The sequence below is a fragment of the Juglans microcarpa x Juglans regia genome, chromosome 1D (assembly GCF_004785595.1).
Source record: "Juglans microcarpa x Juglans regia isolate MS1-56 chromosome 1D, Jm3101_v1.0, whole genome shotgun sequence".
Taxonomy (NCBI): Eukaryota; Viridiplantae; Streptophyta; class Magnoliopsida; order Fagales; family Juglandaceae; genus Juglans; species Juglans microcarpa x Juglans regia.
The window spans coordinates 5,746,033-5,769,594 of NC_054594.1; the positions used below are offsets into that span (position 1 = coordinate 5,746,033).

Here is a 23,562-nt window from a genome sequence, read left to right on the forward strand (position 1 = left end):
TATATACGTACATAACCTATATACTATATATATGGAAAGTGTTAACCTAATAGTTGAGTGTTAATACCAGTTTACCCTTAGTACCGTTAGTGTATTTCCCATATATATGTTTTCGGATCAGAGGTCTTTGTGGATTATGTTTAAATGAGTTTTGTTTTAAGTCTAATAAAATATTATTTTGTATAGATAATATTTTAATAGTATTGTTAACTAAAAGAAGTAAACCTATTTTTAAGAGAGAGGTCTTTCGCGTTGTATTTTATAAGATTTTTGAAGTAGTCAGAGTATTCTACTAATTTATAATACGTTGTTGACATGTTAGATATTTTAAATATTATTTTTTATTGAGTCTCGTAATTATCTTAATATTTGTTCGATTAAATTTCTTATCTCGGTACGAATTCGATTAAGTGGATATTGATGGTTTTAGAAAATGATGGTATTTTAGGAATTATGAGAATTTTAGGTTTTGAAGATTTAAAATAAGTTCTTTTAGCATGTTAAGTTTAAATATCAAAATACGTTGTTGATTGGAAATTTGCGGGAATTACGTGATTTTTATAGGTGACGATTAATATTTGTTCGCATTGTTGCAGAATTTTTTAAAAGACTAAGGAGTCCAGGTAAGCGGGGTTCTTATGCTAGACCTTACACGAATTATGGAGACTGAGATTGACTTTCTGAAAACTTTGTATATTTTTGTAATGAAATGAGAACTTGAGAAAAACTAACCTCGGTCGCTTATTTGCATTACTCATGAAACCTGTATGAAAAAAAGAAAATACTTGCTGACATGCATTGTGTAGACATGAGCTAAATTTTATCATGTAGTCTCTGAAATCTTAAAAAGAGCGATATTGAGAATCTGAAAAATTGTGCATTTATTTAGAAATATGCTCTGACTTTTATTTTCAGTATGTGAGAATGATCTGATTATGTTTTGGTACTCTGTTTTATTTTGATATGGCATCTGAAAACCTTTGGCATGATGTACTGATTTTGTATCTGACTCTGTCTCTGCTCTGCTCTGCTCTGTTATGTTCTGCTCTGTTTGGGTTGGTATCAACTTCTCTGTCTCTGAGTGCACCCACTTTGAAAACAAAGTGATTTTTATTGTGGTCTTTTCTGTGTGCACACTCGGAGCTCTGAGAGTAATAAGGGAAATATTTCACCTTTGTCTCTGCCCGGTTTGGCCCTCAGGGTTAGCACAACCCTACCACGGGGGTAAAACATGGTCTCTGCTATGTGAGATGCTCTGTTTGGATGTGATGATGATGCTCAGGTTATGTTATGCCAAAGTACTCTGGGTTTTACTTGTCTTAAAACCATCGCTCTGTTACTTTTAAAAACATGTTTCGTCCTACATAATAACTCTGTAAATTTTTTTTTTTTTGCATATTGTACTTTGTAAATGCTCATATTTGCACGCTAACATATGTTCTCTACTTACTGAGTTGTTGATAACTCACCCTCTTTATCTTCACAATATTTTCAGATGATTTTAGATTTTTCAACTGAGGATTAAGACTATGAAGTATTGGGTGAGATGACTTAAGAATAGTGGATTAAGAACCGAAAGTTTACGATGAGTATTGGTGATTTTTGTTAAATATAATGTTGAAATGTGAGTTTAAGTGACATGTAGAGAAGTTGATATTTTTGGGGTTACTGTATTGAAGATTTGATATATGAGTTTGTGTAGTTAATTAAATTTGAAGTGTTTACGTTTTGATTTAGAGTTTTTGAAAGTATATTAGCAGTGTTGGAGTTGATTATCAGGTAACATGAGTTAACTCTCCGTACTCTCAGGGACGGGGTGTTACAATTAAGCCACCCAATGTTGTAGCATTGTGAAAAGAAAAGTTATATTCGTCTTTCACACATTACACATAATTTTTTTAATTTTTTTTATCTCACCAAATGTGTAGTGTATATATGGATGATAAATAGAAAAATTCAATTATTTTAAGAAAAAAAATAATAATAATAAGTGTAGTGTATGGTATAAGGATGATGATCAGTAACAAAGCTCTTATGACAATAGACAAAATGTACTCTCCGTATAAACAGAAAGGGTAAATAGAATACAATTAAGTCGGTGCATGGTTTAATTTACATGTTGTACTGTAATTTAGGTGTCTTGGTTTGGTTTTTGTTACGTTTAATTGGTTTCTTAGGGTTATTCATCATCCTACCATGAATTGATTAATTGGATACGCTACAAGATCATGCCAGCTTGGAATTAGAAGAATCAAGAGTCCTTGATCTCCATGATGTGAATTCTGCTATAAATTAATCTATTTGTAAGTTTGTTATTATTGACACACTAAATACTTGATCAATATTAATGTATCATGTGCAGGAATATATGTTGTATCAACTAATTATTTAAAAAAATATCTATATTGTAGTTTTTTTTATTATAAATATAATACATCAAATAGTAAGAAATATATATTATATAACAAGCTTGTAATAAATATTAATATAACTTTATTTTTATATATTCCATTACTGCTAATTCCCATCTCTCCCGCCTAAAGAAAAAATTAAAAGGAAAGAAAAGAAAAGAAAAGAAAAGAAAAGAAAACTCCACACAGCCATAAATTGTAGTGGAGACCACAGATAATATAACTTACCACTGTCAACCACGTACTCCTTGTTCTGAATGGATTGTTCGGAGCTCATCCATGGAGACATTTACTCTCTTAAGTATAAACACAAGAAGTCAGGAACAAGGCCAAAATGCATGTCGGTTTCAACCAAATATCACGTTCAATAATCTCCAGCATGCAAAACTAATTTGTGAGGACAGAAACCTACCTTCATCATCATCTGGTACATGAATCATGTCCTAGCTATATCAACTTCATCATCTTTTAAAAAAAAAAAAAAATTGAAAACGCGACTAGTTAATCACATTCATAAAAGTGGGATAAGTTGGCACCAAAGACATGTAGGTGATGTACATATATGAGAGGTAGGCATTATTAATCTTAGATCAGAAAGGCACAGAAATGGATAATATTGCAGAAGAACAACAGAGGGAAGTGGAGACAAAAGGAGAGGCAGATCAAGAAGCTGGCGGATTAGCTTTGCAAGCTGAAGGTCGGCAGCCTCGCCAACATGATGACATCTTCTCCGACGATACAATTACTACTACTACTACTTCTGCTGCTGCTGGCCGTAGTGGTTTTTCCTCAGAGCATTATGGTGGAACTGAGAGTACTCATGTCGTTGAAGGAGGTAATTATTAGAACAAAAACAAATACTCTTTTTTAGAAAGAAGTACGTACGCTACTTGACTTCTCCAAAGATAATCTGCATTTGAGTTAATACTCTAATGAAGAAAACATCAAGAAAATGGAAACTCGTGAAAAGTTTTATACAAGTCTTCTATGTTTTCGTGATCTTTTCATTTCTGGCCGGTATAATGGTAATAAAAAATACACAAGCTAATTTCCAAACATAGATGCAAGCGTGAAATGCAAAAAGTGAAAAGGTGCTTCTTTTTCTTAATTTTCTAGTGTTGTTTGGTTTTTGTTTTTTAACAATTTCAAGACTTTCACGTGTTTCTCTTCTCTTTTACCTTTTTTCTTTCATGTGTTTATTGGGTTTGTATTGTGTCTAAGTTATGAGTATTAAATTTGTTAGAAATACTAGATCAAAGTACACAGCGAAAGCGATATTACCTCATCGTAAATATTTAGGATCTAGTGCGGTTGTTCCACAGATTCTTCGTCATCGTCGTTGTTCATTCACAATCTCCCATATCGATGATGGAGTGTGCTACGTGGCAATACCAGAGCAACACCCACATATTCCACAGCCTAAATGCCGAAATTAGAGAGAATCATTTGAAAGAGAGATTTCATGTTTTTTATGCAAGTATACTCCAAAGGGGAGAGGGGCTATGTAAATAGCCCCTCTAAGTGTAACCCCCGGCTGGCCCTTAATGGCCAGTTATTAAGTCTCATGAAGTGGTTTAAGAACCACTTCATAACCACCAAGAGATTGATTTGTAATTAATCTCCTATATGATATAAATTTGCGCGAAAATTAAGTTAGAAATTAATAATTAGACATTGAGGTGCAAGAGATGATTAGGAAGCTTAGCGAATTTTCGATCTTGCGACGTGTATTAATTATTTTTGTTCTGACTTAGATTAACGCGGCAAATTTCTTAAATGTGTATGCAATTAGATGCGCATAGTTTAGTAACTTTGAGATAACTATGAAAAAAGCCTAGAGATTATTTATACGACTTAATCGGCGCATTAATCTCCTCCATGAGCAATAGTTGGAAACAAATAAAGATTATTTTGAGAGTCAGATAGTCTTAGACCTTCATTATTATAAAACCTCTAAAATGTCTAGAATAAAATTGGAAGTGCGCGTGGGACGCATGCACTACAATTTTTATAGAAGTTGATGGGATCAACTATCATATAGAGCTAAATCACTAGTTTGCCTTTAAGAATCTTGTGGGTAATAGAAGAAATTGCGCGTTATTTTTTGTAACGCAAAGATTAATTGCTCCTATATTTTGAGGTTGAGTATTATAATCTTAAAGCAAATTAGATTACTCACAGATAAGAACATACTCTCTAAAACTTGCTAGTATGTCTGGCGAGTAAGGATATTAAAATCTGAGTGTGCAAGCGTGTTGAGGACATTCTTGATTGGCACATTCATTTTTTTTAAAAGATTTTATCAGTGCACCTTTATGTGGTATTAGCATTGGTAATCTTGCTCAAGTTTTATTTCTCTTTAGAGAGAACAGATAGGTTCTTACAGATATATAAACTTTGGAGCACCCCTTGAGAGTTATACCAAGCACCTTGGAGGTTTGCATGGCAACTGTGGCAAAAGTCTGAATAATTAGGTATGACTTATCTAAACCTAAACTAAAAATTTTGCTCGTGGTGGCACTGATGCAAGATAGGTTTTAGGTTAAGATAATTTCTCGCAAAGTTTTTTCTTTTTCTGTCCTATAGTGGATTGAAGAATATGAAAAATATTAAGTAAGCGAGAAATGAAGAAATATTGCTAGTTAGCGACTAAAACGTCACACACTGCATTTTTTGCTCAAAGTGATATTTTTAGTGCTTTTAATACGATAATAAAGAAGTCTATACCTAATTTGATTTAAGACTTATAGAGTGGTGTTAGTGAAAATTTCTAGAGGTTTAGAAGTTGGATGGTCACTCATTGACTCAGTGATATTATTTCTCGAGTGGGGAAATGATATATTAAAATATGCCATGAAGGCATAGGATGATGGGTGTGAAGCTTGAGAAATTGAAGATTTTTTCGCTAATGAGATCCCTCTCCTTGGTTTAGAAGAGTCAAAGAGAAAAGGCAATATGAGCATTTTCTATGTGAAAGTTCCTATACATGCACACTAAGGACTTAGATAATAAAAATATTGTTTCATCATATAAATGCGATCCAAAATTTGTTTTTAGGAAAATATATTTTTCAGTTAAAATATTTTCAAAATCGCAATCGTATGAGTTATATGATGAGAACAATTATCTCGCAGTTTATTGACTTGCTGAGAATGGTGTTATGGCGCAAAGCAGTTGTTACATCACACTTGGGTTGATGTAATATGGGGTTGCGGCCGTAATTCTTATTTGTCGTCCTTAGATCGAGTTCATTCGCTTTTGAGAAAGGCTGAGTGATTATTTTGTGCAAATGTGAATTCTATTAAAAATCGAGAGGATCTAAGCTTGATCATTTTTTGGTTGAGTCAAGTAAATTACTCGTATTTTCGGCGAGGGTGGGGAATTGTGGATTTTTTGTAACACTTATTTTTTGGAAAGAACGTTTTCATCACGTTTCATTCCACATTACCTTAACCAAAATATTTTCAAAATTCTTTTTATATAAGATCGCCGAAAATAGTGGGAGTATACTTTTGAGTTAAGGTGTACCATTAGTGATAGTGACTCCCAAAAGTTATAGAATATAAGGATCCTCTTAAATAGCGTGGTAGCTTTATATCAATATTCTCTCGTCGTTTAGAGACTAGAAGAAAATATTTATAATATGGCTCCGCTAAAGGTATTGAATTCACATAGTAGGAATCACAACATAGAATCTTAGATTCGCTTCACTTATATGATCCAACTTGGGGTTGTTGATCTAATTGACAAAGGTAAAGTGGAGTTGATAGAGGTATAGATCCATCTCTTGGCACTAATTGAGTTACATTTAGATAGCCATTGATCACATATTCATTGAAACTTTTCTTGAAGGTGTTAAATAGCTGATTCTCATAGGAGAATTAGATGGTTAGCTTTTGTGATGTTTAGACATGAAGTACTTTGAGCGCCTGATTATTGCTAGTACTATTTTGGTACATAAAGCGAATAAATGTTGCTGGTACTGTTTACATGCGACCTAAACAAACCATCTATTCAAAGATACCCAATGTACCTAGTCGTTTTTTTTATTAAACGACTTATTGAATAAAATTGGGTTCTTTGAATGCTGTTGACAATATTAGAAAAGTGTCATCATAAGAGATATTGCGAACTGGTTATCTTAGATAATTAATTGTCGCCTAAAAAGAGGTTTTCCATACTACGAGGTGATGGACATGGGTTTGTGAAAAGTAGCTCAGGCTTCATGTCTTGTGAGACTGTTTATAAGAAAAACAGTTTCTATGAGCTCTTGTTCAAAATCTATAGACAATTAATGAGATGGAAAATACTAAAGAATCTAGTTTTGCCTATATTGTTTGATGTTTCCATTATGGTTTGCTCATGGGAGTTAGAGGTTAAGTTTTTGTTAGAGGGTAAATATGACTTACTTTGTTAAGTGAGTTTGTGATGCGATTGTCATTAAAAGTAATTATTAGACTATTATGATTGTCTTTGGGGGCAATGGCCCTAATCGCTTTACCCTTAATGAAAATAAATTATGGTTATCTCACATGCTTTTGTGAAACCTTGAAGTCACAAATTAAGTTTGCTGAATAACATTTGTGGTCACCTTATAGATTCTTAAAAATCGCAGTTAGACTTGCTGACTAGAATCTACGGCTTATATTGTGAGTCTGACCTAAATGAGATTCGCGATGAGTCATCGCTGACTTCTTGATTGTGCAAAGGACTTTTACATGTAAAAGTTGAGTCTCTTGGTAGGAGCATGTTTTGGAAAGTTACTGTACATTAGAATGCACATGGAGAGAAATGGTCATTAAACACCACTTGAGAGTTGTGGTTTAATAATTTGTTGTTGACCATGTGATTTCTCTGTACCTCACAGTATTGCTCGTCATGCACATGATATTAATATGTTCTATGATCATGTGGCGCGATTGGAAGCATTCTTTGGTATGCACACATTCACCATAAATTTAGGAGTTATGGTGAAAAATGTATATTGACAGGCTTAGATCGGCTCACTCACACGAGCGATCGCCTTTGGCGCTACAAAGAGGTAGCGAGCAAAGATGAGACAATGCGTTACTCGGTACTTGTCCAGAGAGGGATAAGTTGGAAGACACAAAATATATGTTGCCTTAGTGGGAGCTAAGATGAGGTCTAAGGATCGTGCATGGTTACCCACATACCATGTAGCCTGTGGTTTAGCCAGATGCGAGATCCTCTTTGGCGCTTTGGATAGCGAGCAAATGGAGGGACTCGGGTTAGGCGCTGAGATAGCGACTAGACTAAAATCTGTACGGTGAATTGAGAATAGATATACGCTCTTTCTTTGGAAAGAGAACTCCACCGTAGCATGTATTTCATACTACATGTGCTTTTGCGACCAATAGTAGAGGTGAGTGAATGGTTCCCTGCTTCCTCACCGTGTGAGTCCTGTAGGTTATAATTGATGACCTTAATTTATTTATGCCTTTAGGAGACCTTTGACTATGTCACAAGGTTGATGTTTTAGTGTCTGCTACTTTGGCATGTTATCTATGGCCATGAATGATGCGGTCTAAAGAGGCATTGCTGGGAAAGCGACTAAACTAAAACTAAATGACATGAGCGCGAAGGGAAGACTATTTGGTAACACATCGATAATGGTGTGTACTCATTGCCGGCAAGTTATGTTGCTTCCTGGGAGTTGCAATATAGCTGTGAATACATCATGTTTTATGGAGATTGAGCATTGCTCTGAGTCATTTGGACTCGAGAGGGATTAGGGATGCTTAGTTTGATGTGACCAAATGAGTCGGGGCATAACGAGACACTTTTTTTTAAGGATGTTGCTATGCTGGTCTTCTCTAGGAGAGATTTGGTATAGTGCTCCCATTTTTCTTTTACAGATGTGCTCGATGGTTGCACGGCCTATTTGTCAGTATGAACAAAATTGAGAACATATTGAGGGATGCAGACCTGGGGTCTTGCCCACTATGTGTGAGTGGGAGATGTAAGAAAGGGGCACCCATAGTGGGCACCCCTTGTTTACAAAATTATATGAGTTAACTTGAACACTACCCATTTAATTAAACGAGTCAAACTTTAAAATTCTAACATAATCCAAATAAATAATGAGTAATACAACACGATCTGCTCAACCGGTTTAATAATTAAGTTTTATTATATTAACTTCGACACGAACCATTTAAGCTATTAATTCAACCATTTTCACATAAATTGGTTGAATTAACACATATTTATTTTTAACACAATTAATATAATAATTTTATATATAATATAAGGAAAAATATATAAATCATTTACAATTACAACTAGATTTGTGATAAAATATTTTATTATCAATATCCAAACTACATAAGGAAATTAGTATTTTTTATAAAATAAAATTACATATTAACCAGAAAATTTAATAGTTTGATATATCAAGTAACTAAATACTAATATTAATATTACATCCCAACAATAAAAAAAGGTATATATAACTAAACATTTATAAAATTTGAAAATAGAATCTATTCGTATTATATGGGTTGATTGTAAATTTTGTGTGTAATGCCCGGTTCCTGGAGGTTCAGAGAGTTAGCTCTTAATACTAATATCAACTTTAATAACACAACTATAAAATCCAGAAAACTCCATAAAATGTTAATCCATTTACTCAAATAAAATATTTATGTTCTTTCATAAGGACAATACATAAATTCTTAATAAAATAAATTGAAACTCTCCAAAAGACTTGATAATATTCTTAACTCATCAAATCAAAATAACTAAAAATAACCAAATTACTAACTAAGACTCTCAAATAAATACTTGTACTCTCGGGTACTTATTCTTCTGTGAACATCAAACCTCTTTAATACTGCCTACTCTTGCTCTCCAGTAGAACAATCAAGATTATCTAAAAAATGTTTAGAAATAAGGGGTGAGTAATCAACAACTCAGTAAGCAGAGAATATATACCAGTGTGTAAACATGAGCATTTGTAGATATCAGAATGCAGAACAAAACATTTTCATTTTCGGAGTGCGGAAGCAAAACATGTTATCAAAATATCAGAGCGAAGATTTAGAAATAATTTCATTCAAAAATATCATTTGGCATAGCATAAATGATCATCATCATCATCAGAACATCATATCAGAACAGAAGCCATGTATAACCCCTGTTGTAGGGTTGTGCAATCTGCGGATAACCAAGCAGATCATAAATCACTCTGTTACCAAGGTGTGCACTCAAAACATAGACCACTACTATAACCTGTGGCAGGGCCGTATCCACTATTATAACCTGTGGTTGGGTTGTATCCACTATTATTACCCGTGGTTGGGCCGTATCCACTATTGTAACCCATGGTTGGGCCGTATCCACTATTATTACCCATGATTGGGCCGTATCTACTATTATAACCCGTGGCATGGCCGTAATTGAACAGAGTGGAAACAGAATCAAATTTAGAATCAAAGAGTCATGCCAAAGGTTTTCAGAAATCATCTTATCCAAACAGAGCACTGAACAAAATCATATCATCTTCACAATCAAAGCAGATCCAAAGCATATTTACATAATTATGCATAAATTTTCATATTCGCTCTCTTTTCAAAGTTCAGAAGCAGAATGTCAAAAATAAGCTCATGTCTACACCAATCATGATGGAAAATAATTTCTTCTTAAACAAAATCTTATGAATAATGCAGAACAAATAACTGAGATAGTTCAAATTTCTTTTCATAACCAAATATATATATTTTTCAAAAAGTCAACCTCAGCTCATTTTATTTTAATGCAAAGTCTAGTATAGGAACTCCGCTTACCTGGATTTCTTAGCTTTTTAGAAATTTCCTCAAATGCCGAATAATTATTAATTGTCATCTATAAAAGTCACGTAATTCTCGTAAATTTTCAATCAACCACGTATTTCGATATTTAAACTTAAAATGCTAAAAGAACCTATTTTTAAAACCTCAAAACCTAAAATTCTCATAATACCTAAAATACCATCATTTTCTAAGACTATCAATATCCACTTAATCGAATTCGTACTGAAGAAGAAAATTTATCGAATAAGTATTATGATAATTATAGAACACAATAAAAATTAAAAATCAAAATATCTAAAATGCCAACAATATTTTATAAATAAAAAGAATACATTGGTTACTAAAATTCCTCTCTTAAAAAAAAATTCCTCTCTTAAAAAAAAAATAATAGGTTTACTTTCTTTAATTAACGATATTATTAAAATACAAATTTAATATTTATTGAAACTTAAAGCAAAAACCCATTTAAATATAAACAAAAAAAAAACTCCTCACCCGAAAACATTAGATTAAAACTACATTCCATATATATAAATATATATATATATATATATATATATAAACACCTTAAGAAGAAAACTAGTGATACACATATTAATAATAGAAGTGCAGCGGCGGCAGGGACTCACCGAGAGAGTATCGTGCGACGGCTCAGTGTGCGATGGGAGGTGGTGAAGTCGGCGGAGCACTGGAAGTGAGAGAGAGTGAGAGAGAGAAACACAGTGAAGGTATGAGTGAGAGACAGAGAGAGTATGGCGTACGGAAGGGAAGAGAACTCACCGTGGGACAGCGAGAAGGCGTTCGACTGGTCGGGAGCTACATGCGGTTGCTTCCGTCGTGTAACATGGTTGAAAAATCGAGGGGCACAGGGAGAGGAAGAGGCTGGCGGAGGAGCTCAGTGGAACGGCTTGAGCAAGGACTGCCCTGTTTTTCGGACCCAAAGCAAAGGAGTTTCGGATCACTTTGCAGATGATTGTTCTCGGCACTTTGATGGTGGTGTAGCGATGTACGGCGGAGGAGCTGGACTTCCAGTGATGGTCAAGTGGAGGTGACGCACGGCGGGGTGGAGTTGCGATCCATGGAGATGCAATGCATGCACGATTGCGTCGGTTTTTGCATGGGGGGCAGCGTGAATTCTGGTTGGTGCACAGTGGAGATGAGTTGGTTGATCAAAGGCTTATAAGGGGGTGCACTGGTGGCGACAGTATGGACGACGGAGGGCTGGCTTACGTGGGGTGACTCTCGGTACGAGAGTGCATGAAACCGAGGGAATGGAGGCTGGGGCTTGCGAGTCTAAGGTGGGGCGGCAGCAAGTGTTTGGGTAGTTTCAAATAGCATAGGAATAAATATGAGTGTCTATATATATATATGAGGTGAAACCCTAGAGATAAGAGAGACGTGTGTACGGATGAAAGGCTGAGTTGTGTGTGTGCATGGAGTGGATGAGAGGAAGACTTAAGGGTGAAAAAGAAATATAGACGGAAAGAAAAAAAAAATAAAACATGCGAGAAAAAATTAATGTGTGAAGAAAAAATAAATAAATAAACTAAAACAAAATAAATAAATAAATAAAAATTGAGCTTGATTGGAGCCGAGTGTTTTATTGTGAGTTAACTTGCAATTAATCCGTTTATTATTAATCATGTCTTATCAAGTTAGTCCATTTCGACCAAAACCCATTTATATATATCAAACCCAACCTCACTTATTTTTCTAATATGGCAGATTTATACGCTTGTAATTTCGGCCGTCCGTAAAGTTTCATGCATGAGTGGTACTCACTACTCATCCAAATAAAATAAAACAAATTATATTAAAAAGAATAATATTAGTATGTCGCTCATTTTATCCTCTCATTTTGATCATTCATATATTTAATATTTTTTTTTAATTTTTTTCCTTGCTGATTAAGGAAGTAATTATTAGTGTATCGGTATTTTTTTTATTTTTTAAAGATGTTTAAAAAATGTTTGAAATAAAAAGCAAAAAAAAAAAAAGGTATAATTTGCATTAGGGGCACACCAAGAGAGCATAGTAGCACTGCAAGATTTTTGTAAAATAGTAGATCCTAATAAAAAATAGTTTTTTTATACTTTTTTTTTTAATGTGATCCACTTTTTTACAAAGAATTGTGCGGTGCTCGTCTATTACAAAGAATTGTCCTAGTTAATCGATCAATTAACTATGAGAATATTGAACGCTGACTTGATCTGGCGGAGGTGGAGAAAGAAAAAGCAAGCAACATTCTTCCCATAATTTGCATATAATAAATTCAATAATCTCCAAAAAAAAATAGTCATGATCTGGATGATGATCTGCTGGATGCATGGTTTCAGGTCAATTAATCTCGTATGAATATTATGAAGTGAAAAATGAAGGTGTTGATTTTCTTGATCCCAAGACCAGTCCTGGACATGTTATATTGGACGTTGCAACAAAAAGGTTTGGCTTTCAAACTACTGGTGGCGAGCTGGTTGAGCAAACTGCAGCATTCACTAGTCCTGATACTCCCATCAATATTATTGGGACATCTGAACCAGCAGCTGGGAGATATCAGCAGTTTGAGTACTTCACAAAAGAAAGCCATGATCAAGTACTGCAGCAGAAAGAAACGTATTTTGAAACTGTTTACGAGAATCCAGAGATAAGTGAGCTCTACTGCCCTAAATGTAAAGTTCACATTCACATAGTCCTTATACCCAATAGATCAGATGATGAATTGAGGTGCCCAACCTGCTCCGAATTTCTCAGGCCCATAGGTACATGATTTACATTCCCAGTTTACATGTTACATGCATAATAGCTATATTTTGCAGTAGTTTGAGCATTAATATGTATTTCTTTCATACCACCAGCTTGAACCTTTCCTGTTTGAGACTCAAGAATATATATACACGTATATATACCAGACTAGTAGTAGAGTTTGATTCAGAAAATCTATGTGTTGGACGCAGACTTTATCAGTAATATTCTGTCTGTTGTCTGATCTATAGCTTGCAAAATTACAAGTTGTGAAATTCATCATATGAGTTCAGATTTCTGGCAAAGAATATAAATTTCATAACCTTGATCTGACGATTTAGTTGTTTACTGCATGGTTTCAGGTGAATTTTCTTCTGAATCTTCTGAGTTGAAAAATGAAAGTGGTGGAGTAGATGTCACAGAAGAAGAAAGAATTGAAATTCAATTAACCAGTGGTGAAATAAACATTGAAGATGAAGATAAAACTAAGAACATGATAAGCAGTACACCTGTTGTTGATCCTCCACCTTCCAAGAACTTGCTCCTGGAGAAAATTGCAACTGATACTTCCATCACTGTAATAACTGAAAAAGAAGAGAGAGGCGGCTTTAACTTGACAAAAGAAAGAGAAGTACTGGAAGAGACAGATCTTAATCCTGAAACTCATGGAGACAAGAAGCCGAAGATATTTGAGTTCTGCCCAAAATGTAGAGTCTGCATCGACAAGATCCTTATTCGCTGTAGAGATAATGAATTGAGGTGCCCATCGTGCTTCGGATTTCTCAAACCTATAGGTACATTTGCATTCTTATTTGCTACTTACTGTATTGCAGTAGTACTTTGATAAAATCAATCTTATGGCCGTATGCTACTTCCATAATTATTTGCAGGCACGAAACCTTGTTACTGTGTTTGGAAACTATATATTCATGAATGTCATTTATTCTCTTCTCTGTTAATTGTTGGCCGATCTATCAATATTGTACTCATATGAACAGGCCGTGGCTGGTTCTTTCAAAAGCCTGTACCTGCTGTCGACCCAGGTACTATGTATGCTCTTTCTAACTTTTTTGGCAATCCTTTGCTATTTCTATATATGAAGTTCTCAGGAGTTTTATTAAGACTGATGAATTTGATAAAAATTTGGAAGCTATGAAAAGCAGTTTTTGGTTTTGAAATCAGATAGAAAGTGATTGCAAACACTGATTTTAGCTTCTAACAGATCTGGTCTCCCTAGCTAACATGGTACAGACGATCTTATGAAATAAAGGCGTGGTGCCCGAAACTTTATGAGGTGCATTTGTAACTTATTTGGAAGCTATGAAAAGCAGTTTTTGGTTTTGAAATCAGATAGAAAGTGATTGCAAACACTGATTTTAGCTTCTAACAGATCTGGTCTCCCTAGCTAACATGGTACAGACGATCTTATGAAATAAAGGCGTGGTGCCCGAAACTTTATGAGGTGCATTTGTAACTTATTAATGAAACAAACAATGCAGCTAGCTTACACAAGTGATTGTCCTAAAATTTCAACAAGCAAAAATTTCAACAAGCATATAACAGTTCATACTTCATAAAATCACAGTAAATCTTAGAGTTCAACCTTTCAATACAAGAAAAGTACTTTACTGATTTCTTCAGCCTGTGGGAGATCAATCACGTATACGCATTTGTAATACACAAATGTGCTCAAACACACCTTTTCTAGCAGTAGTGAAAGTTTCATTTCTTGTTTGATTGTGAAACAACAACAGCTAGATCAAGCTGGCATGCAGCTCTCCAAAATGCAGTAAATGATTCTTTTTTGTTTTCACGCTTAGCTCTATTTTTCATATGGTGTCTCCAATGCATTATTATGCAGGAAATAAAAAACCCATTGAACCAGAACCAGAGGATATTGTTCATCCACTTAAACCACAGAAACTCATGACTCGACCAAGGAATCTTGATCAACAACATGGTGCCATAAAGTTGGAGATCCTAAAAAGTATCGTTTATGGTGGTTTGATAGAATCAATCACAAGCTTATCGGTTGTGTCATCTGCAGCCAGTGCAGCTGCTGCCACATGTAAGTGTTCATATTTTTTGCTTTTTAGTCTTCTTTTACAATGGTGCAGAAACTCCATGTATGAAATAATAGCAACTATCTCCTGTAGTACATTTCCAGCACGAGCATTTGGTACATAGTTGATTATACTAGCTAGTATTACTAGGCCATGTATGTAACCATCATAACCGCTAATATCTTTCTTTAGCAGAGTTGGTTATCTTTTGTAGTTCAAAACTTTGTTGAATCATTATTATTTTTAAATTTTATACAATAATTATCAAGCTGGTAATTTCTTTGCAAGTAAGATGAAATTCCAAGTACAAATATATTTATGTCGTATTGCAGTGAACATTGTAGCCTTGGCATTGGCAAACCTGATTGGGGGACTTTTCGTCATTGGTCATAATGTGAGTTCTTTTCTTATTTCTTATTTTTATTTTTTTCCAAAATTACATTGCATGGTGTGTAAATACGTATCTATTCATGCAAAATCCTTTTTTCACCATATATTTGTTTCATGAACATGTTTTTTCTTAGTACTTCAACAAAGGTATGCCATGAAATGTTATGGAAGTTATTTCTGTTTAATTAACTTTAAGTTCATTGATTTGGAACTTGCCTTACAGCTTCTGGAACTGAAGAATGATCAATCTAGAGTGACCTCGGATGAAACAGATGATGAACAAGAAGCTGTGGGTCGGTACCAAGAAGTACTGGGCCAAAAAATGAATTTCATCCTCCATGCCTCAGTTGCGGTATTATCATTCCTTGTTTTTGGGTTGGTGCCTCCAGTGGTGTATGGCTTCTCATTTTACAAGAGTGACGAGAGGTCCTTCAAGATGGCAGCAGTCGCAGCAGCTTCTCTTGCATGCATCACTGTACTTGCCAATGCCAAGGCTTACGTCCAAAGGCCACCAAACTGGTACATATATGTTACAACTGTGCTGCACTACGTTGTACTTGGGGTCGGAGCCGCCGGCATTTCTTACTTAGCAGGTTTCCTCCTCAACAAACTCATTCAGAAGCTTGGTTGGTTTGAGTAAAGTACAGCAGCTATGATCTCTTGGTCCCCCTTCGTGTATATGTTCATCAATGTGCTATCTACCTCTTTGTTTTTGTACCCATTTTTCCTTTTTCTTTACCTTTCCGTATCAGTAACAACACAGTGAATAGTGTGTGATATGAAAGCCTTTTTAAGACTGAAATGTAGAAGCCCTCTAAAGAGAGGGACTTCTTCAAAATATTGGCGTATGCCGCTATCTGCGGCGAGCACACGGTATTCTTTAGTAAAAGGCGAAAGAATAGTTCGCTCTGTGCTCACCGCGCGGCTGCGTGATTTAGAACAAAAGTTCACTTTCCTTTTTATGGTTGTTCTCTTGTTCTGACTCTGCTGCTTCTTTCCAGTGTGGGATTTGCAAGCACAATATTGCTACAGGCAGTCGGCAGTTGCAAACGGCGCACAGTGATAACAGCACTTAAGCCCACGTGCAACACAGTCATGCCTAAGATAAGTCGCACGCGTGACTAGATTTAGTTGAGCTTATCGAGTGGTAAGTCAACTACTTCAAGGGAATTAACTCACTGAGATTTTTTTTTTTTTTTTCCCTCGGCAAGTAAGTATTTTATAGATAAACTAACGGATACAAGATACAAGTTCAAAGTTCAGTAGGGTGGGAGTCCCATATAGTCTTCTCAAAGCCAATACACATTACAACACAAAAGTAAGAAAAATAAAGGAGGTGATCGGAGCAAAAAATTTGACTCCCACCTAATTTTCACAAGGGGAGACCGTTTGAAGAAGATTTTTTAATAGTCTGATAAACAGACTATTAACCTGCAGCTATAAGCCACAGTACAAAGGGGTGTGCTGCAACATGTTGGTCTAGATTGGCTGGAAGGAATCTTCACATCTACTTTCACTTGATCTTCGTTTAGGGAAAGCGAGAACATAGTGTAGCAACCAAAAATTGAGGCGAATCTCCAGCGAGGGGCCACCACTGGCTGTGGCGGCGCGTGCAGTATTGATTTTTTTTTTAAGCAAAACCAATCCCATTACACAACTAAATATTGGTATATTAGCCTTTAGGTATGCCCCTACTCTTTAATTGATTTTTTTTATCAATCACTTGATTAAATAGCAATTACCTGAAATGTATCACGTAGCAAATGCAACTAGAATAATAAAATCTAAGATAAAAAAGAGTATTAAGTATAATTTGAGCACAAAGTGAGGCTCGGGAGATGCGGCCATTTTCTAACGTGTTTCCAATCATTTGCCAATTTCCTCCCTCAGGAAATATCTTTATATTTTTTTAATATAGGTACCGGGTGTCCGGAAATAACGTCCTAACTAATCTCGAGATACACGGGTTTTCGAGAAAGAGTTTTTTGCAAATGCACATCGGATAATATAAGAGAAAAATCTCTCAATCCTATGACCCTAGAGATTGTTTGCACCTAACAGAATTTAAACCTTAGACCTAGAGGGAACATACCCCAAGCCTGCCTAAAACCTTTACCACTTAAGCCAACCCGAGTCTTCCGGTATGCAGGATTTGTCCAGATCTTGTATCCGTTGTGCTTGTGAGCTGGGAATAAAAGTAATGTTGCAGAGATGCAATTCCAATACAAACTTAAATGATTGGACAGTTCATCGGCACTACGAATTGTCCTATTTGCATTAATCAGCCATATTTCCTTGAAGTTGCTAGCGATAATTGCAAACCTGGAGGTAAATCTCCATAAAAAGGACAAACAAATGTAAAACGAAACATGGGACTAGTAACATGGCTGAAATTTTTATTCACCTCAAATAGGTCTATGCACGGTCACAACAAATGAGTTACGGTATATATACCAAAGTGGAAGATCAAATGGGCATCAATTTAACCGCTTAAAAAACTAAGATTTTGTTGACCCATTTTCGGGTATCACACTAGTCAATAATGAATTAAAACATCCATCTCGGAGAAGAATGAACAGCACTTTGCCGGGGTCTGTTGGGTGGCTCTAAGTTGTTCTGCTGCTCAAAGTTGTTCCGCTTCTTCATGATTGATGATACAGTTGGGCTGAAGTAGTCGTTACTCCTTTGAGAAGTTGCTGCTTGTGAATAGATCTTCCTTCCGTGGATGAAGCTCCTGTGCTTCTCTAGCAGTGCCCTACGGGCCACCGAGTTCCTTTGGACAATCCCTGATCTATTGTAATTTACACAACTCTGGCTCCGTCCCACTTGCTGAAACTTTCCCTCTCTAGGAATCGTATAATTTCGACTCTCAGCAGTTTCTGCAGAGTACATAGTCTCTCCCTCACTGCTATACCCATTCTGCATTTCCGAGACTTCTATTGGAGATGAGCTGGACTGAACCTCACTTTGTGCCCCATTTACAGAACCTGTTGAGGAAATCTCGGCATCAGCACCAGGACTCATGACTTCGTTATCCTTGATATGGTCTTCTCTTAATAAACTATGTGGAGGAAGTTGCTTGATATAATTCTCATCAGAGCAAACGGGCGGTTGTTTGGTTGGCGGAGGCAGTAATCCTGCTCTGGCATCCTTTGGAGGGAAATTAATATCCAAAAGTTGGATTTGTGCACTTTCCTTCTTCCTAAGAGGAACTGAAGTTAACTTTGGCGATTCATAAATTTCTGGAGTTGGAATTCCCTGCACATGGATTGCATGCATATCATTTTTCAGGGTTTCCCCTTCAACATTGTTTGCTGTAGCGGATCGGATTGGCGCAGGCTGATCCCTGGCTTTTGAGAATGTATTTGACGAAGATGGGGTTCCATCACAATCAGCTTCTGTTGACTTAAAAACTTGACGCAGTGTGAATGAAGCACAAGAATGCTCACTCTTCTGGCTTGCAGACATCAATCGAATGATTGGCAACTTTGGTTTGTTAAGTTCATCAAGACTGCCTTCCCAATGCTGGTTTAACCAATCACAGACAATGGGAATTGGGATGCCAAATTGCATAGGAAGATCTTTCTTCCAAGATGACGTGGATGATGACGAAGTTGAAGAGGACTTGACATTTGGAGATGTGGCTAGTTTCATAGGATCACAGATCATGAATGCAAGATTGCCTTGTACATCGAATCCAGCAGACCCAGGACTCCATATTACTCCATCCGTAGACAGTTTTATGAGATTGTCAGTGGCAATCACCACCTTCCCTTCACCAACTGTTAATTCCCTTTTCTCTGTGTAGCCCAAGAGGTAAACTACACTTCCAAGATCCAGGTTTGGTTTAGAACAGGTTTTCAAGTAGTGAGGCTGCTGCCCCTGGGCATTTGAGTCTCCATCCATAGCATCTAAACCCACGATTGTCAGATCTAAAACTGAGCTGGTAATAAAAAACCTGAAACCAGCCAACGGACATGAGAAAATGCATTGGAGGAAAAAAAATAATGCAAAGTCTAGGATAATTCATGATGCAATCGGGAGGAAAAGGAGGAAAGTCCCCAAAGTATATTAAAGGCCAACCAAGGTAACAATTACTAACTAAAAATTAAAGTTAACAACATAATATACAAACAAATATGTATATATATAGATATATTAGAACCCCATCCCCAAACATTAGGCCTTGACTTCTCAAATCAACTGAATAAACCTCCAAGGACTACCCATCGATGTTCTAGAGTTCCTTTCATGTATTGACTCGACAACATACCTTACCACAGCACTGCTAGATCATAAATATAGATCTCATATTAGTAAAAGGTATGAAAAAAAAAAAGAAAGATCATAGTTACGTGTTTCACAGAATGTCTGTCCGGCCATGTAAAAAAATTATCTAATTTGGACAAATAAGTGATTAATAATCAACACATGTCTGACCCTCATTAACAAGTCAGTCACTCTTGCATTACACATATTTCAATAGAGTTTGAGAAATCCACAAGAAGAAAATTAATCTAATGTCATTTTTTCATAAGTAATTTAGTGTCAAAATTGATGCGATGAATAGGCCAATCGGGGAATAAGACCAGTGAATCAGCTTAGTGTCTCTGCCTTGTTTATCTAATCTTTTTCAAAGAAGGAAGCATTATCCTTATTTATGAGCAATTGACAAGTATTATCCTACCAATGAAAAAGTAAATACCATAAATGGCTGACTTATATAAAAATTAAAAATAAAGGAAAGAGAAAACCCTAGTTTCTACGTTGGTCAAATTCATAAGTCCCTAAATAAATAAATTGTAATGACCACTGACAGACATCGCAAGTATAATAGCAGAACATTATTAACAAGCACCCATTCCTTCAAGTACACCATGGTATTTATCACTCATGGACATGGTCTATTGGAGGCTGAAGCCTTAGAGGGATTGTTGAAATCAAGGTTTTCAGATTAATATCAAGGTCTAAGCAGAATCCAATTTAATCAACCCAGGAATGGCTTCTTTATCTGGTACCATCAATAGTTTCAAAGACCCTACGACGAATAAGTCAAAAACTAGATTTGCTTATCTCTATCCCAAGAAAGAAGTAAAATTAATCTTCGATTTGAGCAGACAGCATGGGACAATGCAGTTCCATTTATTTCCATCAGAAGGATGGTGAGAGAGTTTCAGAAAGAGGTAGTGGCACTGGTGATGATGTAATGTAGCAGTAGGGCCAGGAAGTGGACAGTAGAATGAAGGTGGTGCCAAGGAAAGCTTGTAACCGTAAAGTCAATTCCCCAATAAACAAGTAACCTTATGTATACACATATTTACGTAGGTGTGAATCACATCAAGTACTAATATCTTTGAAAGCATACCACTGCAATCTCCAAGTCAAAAAAGGCGTGAAGGCTACACTGACCCACTAAGATGTAGGTAACTAATGCCATTAGCACAATAGACTTTTCTCTGGCACAAACCCTGAGACATGTCTACTGAAAAATAAGACTGTTATACATAAGCTTAGATAACAATGAAAATTATGCTTTCTGCCTTACCGCATCGCATATGAATCCAAATACTTTATTTGATCTAAACTTCCATAAAAGTTAGTGAGCCCTTTGTATTATTTTCTTTAAGACTACCCGCTAATATATGGAGCACACCCAATGCATCCAAAATTGGAATGGAATGAGAGATCTTGTTATGCAAACAGTCACACAGGTAATCTATGCACATGCCAGCTTGAGTGTAAAAGATGCAAGTTGATGGGTTCATTCTAGCTATGTAAATATTGATGTATGTGTTTATGGCCATGAAGACATGCTTGCATATAATATCCACGGATACAACATACAAGCACCCTACACAAGTACCTAAGTCCATGTAATAGCACTCAAGCAATCTAGAAATCCATCTCATTTCTCTTCACATAAACCCATCCTGTACTTACAATTTATCTCTTCTTTTATTGATTTAGATTTTTGTTCCATTATTCTTTCACAACTTACTTACCTTTCAATTTTCTATTAGCATATGACAAGCTGAGGTTCAGGAATCTGGTTTCATAGTTCACAAGATGACAGAGATAGTGCCGTAACAGAGATTCTATGAAAATAAAGCTGGTAGTTCAGCTACAACATCACACTCCTGATTCATGATTGTCTTTTCTACAAGTTTGACCATTATTTCAACAGCCATCTCATTTAAAAAACATCACACGGATATAAACACTCAATCAACTAACAAACAACTAACCTGTGCAAAAATAAACGAGCTATCAACAACTTTGCTCACTTGATGGTAAGTATTCCAAACTATTCCTCAAACCCAAAACAGTAAATCCCCTGATTCAACTACAGTTTAAAAGAAAACCCAAGAAACGAAACAAAACAAACTCAGAAAATGCTACATTTTCTCAGCAACAGAACAGAATCCAAAAACCCAATACCTATGAGGAACAAGAATCGCGGCGACACTGTTCTGAAGCCGGATCTCGGAACTCTCGGCAGCTGCCACCGACGGAATATTAGCGTGGGTGGTCAGCAGCAGATTGCGGTGGATCAAGAACCCTGTACCGGTTCCGGAGATTCCGGCCATGGCGGAGACTTTGTTAGAGAAAATGGCGGCTCTCATTCTCTCGGACTTGCCCACGCCTTTGCAGAAACACCAAGACTCACTAAGAACGCCCATTTTGGGATGGTTGTGAAGAGCGCGCTCCCCTTAGAATGGTGGATCTAGCAGGCGAGGCATTGCAGGGAGTAACAAAAAAGGGTTTGCTGAGTTCAGAGATAGAGAGACGAGATGGTCGTGAACTGAGTAAAGGGTGTTGGGTACGTGTTCGAGCTGGAATTTTAGTAGAAAAAGCAGCAGAGAGAAATTGCTGTCCGAGAGAGAGAGAGAGGGGAAGTGTCGGGAGTAAAGAAAAGAAGGTTTGATGGACAAGTTTCTGGAATTTCTTTTTCATTTTATATATTCTGTTCGGGATAAAGTCCCAAGTTTCCAAGAGTCCATGTTGAATAATTTAAGGAGAAACCGAAAAAGCTTTAAATCCGATAATCACTTCTCTAATAATATTTTTAAAAAACAAATTTATAAACTTATATAATATAATAAATTAAAATTAAAATAATTTTATAACATGACAGACCACGTCAGATTATATAAGTTTATAAATTTATTTTTATAGATTAAACATTTATCTTAACTTAAACATAAAAAAAATATACAATTTGTTATTGTTTGCTGCTGTTAATGATAATTTTATTAACGTGATTAAAAAAATATATAAAAAATACGTGATTGCAATAAATATTTAAATAAAAAAAAAAGTCAAGTGGTTCAGCCCTTGTTTTAAATAGGGGTGTAAATTTAAACCGGAAAACCGAACCGGACCGAACCGGACTGGTTGGTCCGGTTTTGAACCGGTCCGATCCGGAACCGGTTCCTATATTATGAAAACCAGCCGGAACCGGTCCGGTTTCTATTCCGTAGTTTCCGGAACCGGACCGGACCGAACCGGACCAGTTGAAAAAAATACATATATAAAAATTAATTTTATATATCATATAAAATATTTATATATATAAGTTTTATATATAATATATATTACATATTAAATTTTTATATATAATATATAATTATATATCATATATGAAATAATTTCATATTATAATTTATAAATTATAATATAAAATGTTAATCTTAAATATGAACATTTATAATTTTTTTGATCATATGTTATTAATATAATTATATATAAGATAATTTTATTATAATTTATAAAATAAAAATTTAATCTTAAAGATGAAAATTTAATTGATCATATGCTTTAAACGTAATATATATATATATATTAAATTATTAATAACATTTTATTATAAGAAATAATAATTTATTATATATTTTTTACATTTTAAAAAAATCGAAAAACTGAACCGGACCGGACCGAAAATTGGTAAAACCGGATGTACCGGTTTAGGAGCGTAGACGGGACGTAATCAGTTTTGAAAAATGAAAAATCGGTACATACCGGTTCGGTTCTAGATTTTGTCCAAAACCGAACCGGACCGATTACACCCTTACTTGTTTATACGGTCTTTGAATGCTATGCGGAGAAAACGTGTGAAACAATAATTGCATTAAAATATTTGATTGA

The 23,562-nt window shown here is 35.5% G+C and overlaps 2 protein-coding genes and 1 non-coding gene across 3 annotated transcripts; 1 reads left to right on the forward strand and 2 right to left on the reverse strand.

Moving 5' to 3' along the window:
• Positions 1-2,897: 2,897 nt before the first annotated feature.
• On the forward strand, positions 2,898-16,377 carry LOC121240925 (membrane protein of ER body 2-like). The gene is made up of 7 exons (XM_041138445.1): positions 2,898-3,246; positions 12,559-12,981; positions 13,327-13,758; positions 13,963-14,007; positions 14,826-15,032; positions 15,360-15,421; positions 15,641-16,377. The coding sequence occupies exons 1-7, from the start codon at positions 3,018-3,020 to the stop codon at positions 16,055-16,057; spliced, it is 1,815 nt and encodes a 604-aa protein (XP_040994379.1). The 5' UTR covers positions 2,898-3,017; the 3' UTR covers positions 16,058-16,377.
• Positions 16,226-16,344, reverse strand: LOC121243666. Its single transcript, XR_005936220.1, has one exon. It is a non-coding gene; the product is annotated as a U5 spliceosomal RNA (small nuclear RNA).
• Positions 16,378-17,789: 1,412 nt separating the features above from the next.
• On the reverse strand, positions 17,790-22,353 carry LOC121235061. Its single transcript, XM_041131280.1, has 2 exons — positions 21,856-22,353; positions 17,790-19,375 (listed from the first exon to the last, which is right to left on the reverse strand). The coding sequence occupies exons 1-2, from the start codon at positions 22,095-22,097 to the stop codon at positions 17,965-17,967; spliced, it is 1,653 nt and encodes a 550-aa protein (XP_040987214.1). The 5' UTR covers positions 22,098-22,353; the 3' UTR covers positions 17,790-17,964.
• Between the last annotated feature and the right edge of the window lie 1,209 nt (positions 22,354-23,562).